General features: G+C 41.7%; 2 protein-coding genes across 2 annotated transcripts in view; one reads left to right on the top strand and one right to left on the bottom strand. All coding sequences in view use genetic code 11, as the record gives it.

Annotated features, from left to right (window-relative positions):
- EGR_06160 (Leucine-rich repeat-containing protein 47) overlaps positions 1-2600 on the bottom strand; it is a gene marked incomplete at both ends in the record, with an annotated part of 4530 nt that extends 1930 nt beyond the window's left edge. Inside the window, 4 exons of the mRNA XM_024495409.1 lie at positions 469-738; positions 1302-1547; positions 1595-2425; positions 2571-2600. Coding sequence (XP_024350137.1) covers positions 469-738; positions 1302-1547; positions 1595-2425; positions 2571-2600 — 1377 coding nt within the window. The remainder of the gene's footprint in view (positions 1-468; positions 739-1301; positions 1548-1594; positions 2426-2570) is intronic.
- A 555-nt stretch (positions 2601-3155) lies between these two features.
- The window catches only part of EGR_06159 (hypothetical protein), a gene marked incomplete at both ends in the record, with an annotated part of 13944 nt that continues 8243 nt past the window's right edge, over positions 3156-8856 (top strand). The window contains 2 exons of the mRNA XM_024495408.1: positions 3156-3240; positions 7771-7888. Of these exons, the coding sequence (XP_024350136.1) occupies positions 3156-3240; positions 7771-7888 (203 nt within the window). The remainder of the gene's footprint in view (positions 3241-7770; positions 7889-8856) is intronic.

Genomic DNA, 8856 nt, shown 5'->3' with positions numbered 1-8856 from the left:
TGAAATAGAAAGACAAATCACGGAAAGCGTGACAGTTCAGGCGTTGGAAAGATGACACGTGCATCCGGTGTTCCAAGACATCAATTCGCTTTAGCCTCACAGGCAGCGAAGCGGAGGGGTAACGGCGAGAGTACACACATCCTTTGAAGCAACCAATCAGTGAGAAGAAAGAAAGTCCTATTCGCTTCCTTTTCCAAGGCAATGTTAGATCTTGTATCAGCAAAAGTACTGAATACCGGAGGCACTGGTGGCGGCGCTTGCAACAAGAGTGAAGGTCATGTGAGGGAAAAATAAGTTACAAACATCGCTTCCACTGCGCAGGCCTATAAAGGCCGTAGCAACTCAACCCAAGCGCTAGAAGCATGAGATTCAACCACGCTGCTTTAGCTACTAATCTTCCAGGCCTTCTATGCATCTAATAGCTTTCATACAGGTTACAGCACCTTTAGAAAAACAGGAGAAACATACACGTGTTTGATGGCAGCCAGTGATGGGATGGAGGGAGATAGTGGTGCCAGCGGCATCGACTGTAACTGGCAGAGGTTGAATGTCGGCGTGAGCGGATGCACAAAGCGTCCCTCGTTTGGGACCCAACAATGGCGAGACAATCTCTAAGTAGCGCATTAGACCGCTAAATGTGGTTAGCTTGCGTCGCTTTCGTTCAGACTCCGCCTCAAGTTGAAGGTGAGTGAGCAGTTGGCGTGCGGTGAAGTGCTTCTTCATGTTAAGCGGTTGAATCTAGAAGATAAATAGGATTAACAGACACATGACTGCTGTAGTGACTTGATATTTGTTCCCGTGGCTTGTTCCACCGTCTTGCGGTCGTGACTATAGCCTCCCAGCCCCTCTGTACGTCAATACTAAATTATCTTCAATATTGTTGTGGCTTGCTAAGCACATAGACACCAAAAACCGACTACTTGGACGTTCTCAATGATCCAATTCTAGATTTGTGCGCCTTGTCAACAACTTCGTCATGTACATCTGCTAGGTTGGAAGGAAATATACGAGGTTAACAAGATTAACTGTGACAATTGTCTCTATTATTTTTCTCTATGGAGGAGTTTAAGGCTTCCTTTTTTGGTCATACCCATGACTCCAATCATTGTCTACTTTTTAGATTCAGGGGAGGCTCGGGGTAGAACGGTACTTTAAAGCACAAAATAAAAATTTCTCATGCGAAGGAAATTTAGGTGAAAATTTTACGGTTATAAGGTTAATTTTGGTAACACTTCCCGGTCAGGGGAAAAGGTTTTGCACATTATTATATATGCGGTATGCTGCATGATGCAGCAACTTACATAAGTCACGTCCACCGGTTGTAGAGCGAAGTGGAGTGGTAGAGTAAGCTGACAGACATCGTGGGTGCAAATGGTAGCCACCCTGCGTTGTTGCCCCAACATATTGTGCAGTTTTGTTTGGAAACGTAGGAAGTCTACCAATGTGCCCTCTCCATTTAGGCAGACATCCGAAACGACACAAGCAAATATGCGTGGTCGAAGACTGTTCCTAACCTCCTCTGGTCTAACTACCGACACCACGTAGGGCTACGATTAAAGAAAATATACATTAATCGACTCCATAAGAGCCTTACCGTAGCGTCCTCATTGATTGCGATTACCAGGTCTTGGGAAGTCGATGAAGTCGCAGGAAGTGATTTACCGCTTCCAGCGCCTGTGGTGGTTTCGGTGACGTTTGGAGCCTTCCCCTTACTTTTACTCCCTTCTTTCGTTGATTTTGCGAGATAATTAATTAGAGCAGGACCAGGATGCGTAGCACCAACGAGTTTCCTTAGACGAGGATCTTTCAGTGGATTATTCTGAAGTTGAAGGTCTCTCAGTTTTTTGCACTTAGACAGTGCTTGTGGTATTCTGGTAAGTTGATTATTGGAAAGATTAAAGAGGTGCAAATTGGCCAGATTTTTCCATCCAACTTCATCAGAGAGTTCAGATATCTTATTGCTGGAGACATCAATAGTCATAAGTTTAGTACAGCATAATATACTCTCGGGTAAACAGGACAGAGCGTTATTTGACACTGACAAATGATGTAGGTCGATGAGTCCTTCCAAAGAGGGAAGTTCAGTTAGATTGTTCGAGTCCATCAGGAGAGTTTCCAGCCGTGGAAGACCGTCAAAGATTGCAGATGGCAGACTGGTGATAATATTGAAGGAAAGGTCCAAGAAACGAAGATTGTTCAAGCTCCCCAGAGCTTCAGGCAGCTTGGATATGGAGTTGCGTTGAAGAGAGAGTTTAGTAAGCCCACTCAAGTTGCTTAAATCATCTGATAGATCAGAGAGAGTACATTTAGATATATCAAGAAAATTGAGTTGCTTTAAGAGGTAGATATGAGGATCCATCCCATCTCGATTAGATATCACCAATTCACGTCGGTTTTCATGAAGTGCGATCGCAACTTCAGGCCACTAAAAACAATTTTTAAACAAATAAAAAGTTGTAGAACACGGTTCAAAGGAGTTGCTACCGAACAACACACAAACATCAATATCCAGGCATTCGCTTTGATGCGGAGGTTAAAAACATTTCCAAAAAAGGCACCAGAAGATTTACCTGAGACTGGATAACATCACTAGTAGACATTATTACGAATAGGTCAGTGATCTGGAAAAAAATGTCTGCAAGAAGAAACCCACACAAGGAAAGTAAAAGCCGGGGATTGTCCGCAGATTGCACAAATCGACCTTGAGAAATACAAAAACAGGGAATAGAGCATAAAATAATAGTTTTTACAAATCGAAAGGCAAAAATACATCATATTTTTAAAAATCCCAAGCTTTATAGGTAAGATTGTTAAGGTCAGGATATTTTATTCGGGTTTTGCTTCCAATACTAAGGGGCTGTTCATTAATTAATGAAGACTGAAAATGCTGATCATGATCTTATTCAAATATAATAAAAGCAGTATAAGACATATTTAATCTAGTTCGACTAGAAAAGTGCACAATATTGCTAGTTGAGTTGCTTTTTTCATAGCTCCGTATCGGAGATAGGGACAAATTTTAGTGCAACCAATTAGTCGACGTCACTTTTGTTAATGCTTCTTTAGATAGACTTTCTAATGGAAACACATGTACTGTGGTACTATGCAATTTTTCTATAAACCGAAGAAGACTTAATGCTTAGGCTGAATAAAGGATGTCTACGAAGAAAATAGGTTGGTGCTGCTGGCAACACCCCTACGACAGCCTGTCAGTCGCAGGCACAATGGTGAAGCCTACAGGTAGACTACTATCAACACTGATAGCTGGGCGAACAAATGATCCTCCACATGAAATATAAGCACTCTGCTGCAAGGGGACTGAAATGGAGGTAAATGGGAAAATTGTTTTTAAACCTAAATAACATTTGGTAACTTTATATTCCACCTGCCCCACATTTAACCATGTTAAATATGCAGACGTAGCAAATTGTTTTTTTCAGCATGCTGGACCTCTGACCGTGCCCATACTTTTCCAGCACTCATCCGCTTTGGGGATTACTATTGCAAGACATTTGTAGTGTTTTCGTTTCCTAATGGCACGGTTTTCTTTTCTTACTCCTATTAGATTGATTTTACATTTGCACCACCTAAAGTAAATAAATTCTTAAATTACATATGTTTAAGCTTATAAGGTATGCCATACTCTCGAGGTCACACCATAATTAATTAATTTGATTCATGGAACTGGATAAGATGGCTGCCTTAAGAATTCCATCAGAGCAAGTAGGCAATATTTTTATATTACACTTCTTAGCATCACGAATTAGAACTTCCTATTGGGAAAGTCAACGTATACGTCCAGGTAAAGGTGGTGTGCATTTGCTCAAAGTTATTTTTTCAATCTCGAATAGTATTATGTTGATATTTGACAACTACCCTCAATCAGAAGTATTTCAGGAGTGCCCTTAACAGAAACGTTAAAATGTATCACACTTTATTGTTTTTTTGTGAAAGTTTTTTAAACTTCACCTTTTTGGGTTTGCGTTTTCGTTCGCCACCTTATAGTTTTCACCCTTATCGGACAACCTCTATCTAGGCAAAATCTGCTTTTCAATGGTAATTTCTAGCTTATTTAGCATTTTCGTTGTTTTAGGGAAACATTTCTTCACGAACTTGTGTTTTTCTGACAGTTCATGACCTCGGTTGCAATCGTGAGTTCAATTCCACTTACGATTTCCTTCTTCACTGTTCCAATTATCAAAATGCCAACTTTTCCTTGCCTTTTTGTTCTACATTCTATTAGCTGAATAGTAGTTATGCAACGTGTAACGCTTATCGTTACAACCACAGTGCACCAATTAATCATGCAGGGACTTTTTTGGGCAAAAATATCTTTTGTTTTTAATGCCGCTTTGTACAAATTTTGGCTGAAGTAATTTTTAGTTCACCTTTTCAAAAGTAATCTCTTGCTTTGAAGATGTTGAAGGTTCTAAAATTCTACTTTTTTGAATTGGTAATACTGAAGCACCTTCTTTTCTGAGTCAGCGTGTTTTTACCATGGATGCTCCATATTGAAAACAAGGGTTTTTTTCCATGCATATCACATTTGCGGCGGAATCTGTGCGGTATAACTTGTGTTCATTCTTGCAAACACCTGGTATTTATTTGAAAGATTTCTTGCACCTTTGTCTCTAGGCGGCCAAAAATGTCATCAAAAGGATCACCAAAGCCTGTAATAGCACACTTCACTGTCTTCCCACGCATCAATCACAATTGACCTGTAAAATGTAATTCCCCTTTTTTTTGCAAAGTTATGGCAAATTTTGTCGGTATCACTATATTTTCATGTGACACCTTTTCGTACACAGGAACAGGTGAAACTTTCAGCCACCACCCATAGCTCATGCGGTTGCTTAAATGTACTGTGCCTGTACCGCTGGTGCTTTGATCTAACAGAGGTGAGCGTTTAATAAACAAAGATCCTTAACCTCATAAATGTCCCTTCGATCGTCCTTGGTAATGCGCTCCAACTTGGCCAACAGACGTGGGCCTTGTAGGCACAATAGGTTGGTCCTTCCTTCTTAGTACCTGAACCAAGTTTCAGTGTTCCTAACTTCAGTTTCTTCTAGCTACCACTTTGTGCTTTCAGGCGATAAGAGTTTCATTGTCAGGGTTCTCAAAATCATGTCAAAGTGGTCGTCTTTTCCCGACTTTTTTGTGACCATTGTAATTCGAGCTGTGGAGTTTTGTATGTCAACGCTGTTTAGAACTAGGAGTTTAACTTATTTGCGGCTTAGTAGAAGATGCTAATTTTATGGTTGGTAGTATATAGCCTTTTTCATTTCTTTCGTTCCCAGATCCAGACACGGGACGATTTTTGCCAAAAAAGGTGTGCAACAAATCTTTCACATCAATTAGGATTGTTTGCATTGTTTTAAAAGTGTTTAGATGTTTTGCGTTTTTAGTGATGTCAAGGTCTGTTTCGGTCATCAGCACCTTAAATGGAGGGAAATGGTACCGTTTAAGTCCGAATTATCCCCATTCCTTTAACTCAGAGGGGTTGAGGGGTGGTTGCTTGCCATCAAGAAAAAAAGTGCGTTCACTTTAGCTTACTAATGACAAGGGAAGCATAAGGCATTTAAAATGGCTCAGCCTTCACATAACTTTATCTTAAAAGCAGTGAAGATCTGCAAAGCATGCATTTTCTTCCTAATCCATGAACCCGCCTAATTCGAACATAATGATGACCTAAAGAGTACACATTTCTCTTTATAATTGGTCAGGACTAGGTGCCGTTTAGGTGATTCATTGGACAAGGGGGATTCCGACGTGGCAAATTGCGTTGTCACTGAGGTTATGGGGACAGCAACGTTTCTTTTCTCTGTCTCACTCTCTCCCTCTCGCTTTTTACCTTTATACTAGCGTTGGAGCAAGCGACACTATTCCAATTAGCGCCTCACACATTCATTGTTTTCATGCGTCCAATCCGGAGGGTTGTAAAAGAAGCTCAACTATGCAATCAGAGCCTTTAGCTTTTGGAAAAGACCGCGAACGACTGATTACATGGCAGTACTTTCACTGACTACTAGTTACGCCATTTAAGCAACGTTTCTACGTTTCCGTCCCCTCCACTAAACAAACCTCTCGGAACCAACCCACCCTCGCCTTTCTCCCTCCCCACTCACTCTAACCTAGCCTAACCCCGGACTGATGCTTATTCTGCCCGCGACAAACTGGTAATGAAAGACCTGATGATGTTTGGTATGTCTCTTAAAGCCTAACAGTTGATCATGCCAACCCGCGACGACTGGTGCACATTCACATTCATTGAGATCAAAGGACCTGCGCTGATGGAAACATCTAGTCTGACCTTGGTGCCACACCAACTTCTACCTGATGCCTCTTTGTGTCTACCTTAATTAATTTCCTCGAAAAACAGAAAGAATTGTTCACCTGTCACTGTCTCTTTATGAAGCCGAAAGGTTTGGCTCTGCCGTCCTTCTGTTTCATTTCCTTTTGAATTCAGTGGTTTATGCTATTTGGTTATTTGTTCCTTGTCCAACCTCGTTACCGTGGGTAATGACTTTATACATGGTTGTTCTGGATACTCGTTGATGCGTACGACTAAATCTGGCCAATTTTTTCCCGCTAAATGCATTCACTGGCATTTCAAAGTTGTTGAGGAAGTGCTAGTGCCTCCCGCTTGGGATATACTGGGTGACATATTGACTTTAAAACTGACTTATTATTTCACCCTACTGAATCAAATATTTCAGCATGAAAGTGCACTCAATGTAAAATCCTAGAGGGTTCTATTAACTTTCAGCAGAGGACCAGAAGTTAATAGTATATGAAGTCAATTCTGCATTTGGTTATAAAATTCACTACACAACAAAAGAAGTTAAGATCATGATAGAGCTTTTTGCATGTCTAAATAAATTTTGCAAAATTTAACGCCATTTTTCTTCCTTCCCCTTCTCACAAATCTAATATTTCCGTACAATTACCATGTGCTTCCTCTACTTTTTTTTCATGTGCACGAAATTTTTAGCTAATCCACACTGATTTCTGCCATATGTTTTGGTTACTGCGAATCGGAAGATTCACCTGAAGCTGCGCAATGCAATATTGGTGTTTGCATTTAAAATGATTTACCAACTTTTGGCTCTTAATATGCCCTGGTGATCGAAGATGTTGTGGAGCACCGTGAGTACTTCCATGCATCACAGCAAGCCACGCGAGTACGTCAGGTGATTTACTAGTCCCGCCGCGAGAGGGCTGCGGGTTTGCAGGCAAACAGTGGAAATGGCCATGCTGTCAAAAAGCAAATCCGAAGTAGTGCTGAAGAGCCTGTTAAGTTAACTATTAGGTTAAATGAGTTCTAAATCGGTAAGAATTCTTTGTTTGGGGATGGGATAGTTAAAGATCCTCACCTTTGGCAGGTTGGCTTGGAAGACTCCACAGGATGCACGCGCTTGTGGGATGGGGCAAATGGTAGCAGAGTAGCACTTTCTATGTTCTCTGTCGTAGAAATTCGTATCCATGCAGCACTGTCTGAGACCGACTGATGACGGAGAGTGAATTAATATTCGTGGGAACATATTTCCACTTCATCTATCTAGAACCTAAACTGATATATTCTCTTTAATATTTCAATGAAAATTGGATTACGGGATACTCTGCAAGTCTGTAGGCAAATAGCACCTCTACGGTAGACCATGCAGACCAGCGTAGGAGCCGAGTTGCGAAACGAAGCACTTCCTGATACCTTGACCTTATAAGCAGTGACACTAGCTTGTCATATTACAGCCAATTCTTTGTGACCTGTAGACTACCAATATGAAGAATTTGTGGACCGTCCGAAAATGCGACCCATCATGGAGCGTGCAGTTTGGCTGAGTGTGGATCTGCCCGGACAGGGTGACGGTGAGGAAGAGCTGCCTCCATCGTAAGTGTGTTCTCGGTTCTATGCAGGTTTGTGCGTGTAGAAAGTGACCGATGCATGTGTGTTTGATCCGTAGAGATGCATCCTCTTCCTTTCAGACGTCACCGTCTCTGAGCTGTATGGAAGGGCGTTTACTCGTGAGGCCACCAGCGTCACGTATATGACACAAATACTACATAACTTTATGGCAAATGGTGGCAGGTGGATTAGTCAAGGTAGAAGACATAAATGGAGGTGGAATGCTCCCACTCTAGATAGATTACTTACATTACTTTTAAACAACTAGACACCTAGGATGCTGCAGTTGTTTTTCATTGCCACAAATGTTTCCTGTACTTTGGCAGGGATAAATCTGTCTTTAAGGTCAGTGATGTTCATCTCTGTACTGTGCATTTATGGATAGAGAAGTAGTCTTGAGTTTATCATTATGAGCGCTTATTCCACTCTGGCTGTGTGTGTTTACGGAAAGGAGGCTGTGGGGAGAGCATCAAATTGTTGTCGGCTCCTGTTTTCCTTATTGTGGCAATTGTGCTAATGCGGCATATGACATAATCCGTCTCACAAGCTGGTCGTCTGCGTCGTAGTTATCGTGTCAGTCCACTCTAGGTGTTGCCCATATTTCACAATGAAAGTATGTCAACTGCACGTGGACAGGGAATGTGGCTGTGAACTCCTCAATTGCTTTATGAAAAGTCCGTTGGATGACTGAGAGTGTGCCAGGTGAGGGCAATCGACGACCATCCTCATGCCATCATCAAAACGCAGCCACTGTCATCTAAAGAAAGCGCAGAGGACGCTGTTTGTATTGCCTCCTCCATATGGCAGATCTGCTCTTCGACAAATGCCTCATTTTGTCAAAAGTCAGCAATGGCTAAAATTTGTGCACCAAATCTGCCTGTTTGTTTACAACTGGCCCAACGCTCAAAGCCCTGCGAAATTTGAAAGGTGCGAGTCTTCTGCCGGCCTTGGAT

This window comes from Echinococcus granulosus (genome assembly GCF_000524195.1).
Source record: "Echinococcus granulosus chromosome Unknown EG_S00052, whole genome shotgun sequence".
NCBI lineage: Eukaryota > Metazoa > Platyhelminthes > Cestoda > Cyclophyllidea > Taeniidae > Echinococcus > Echinococcus granulosus.
The sequence above is the reverse complement of the archived record's forward strand: the minus strand, read 5'-3'. Positions and strand labels throughout refer to the sequence as shown.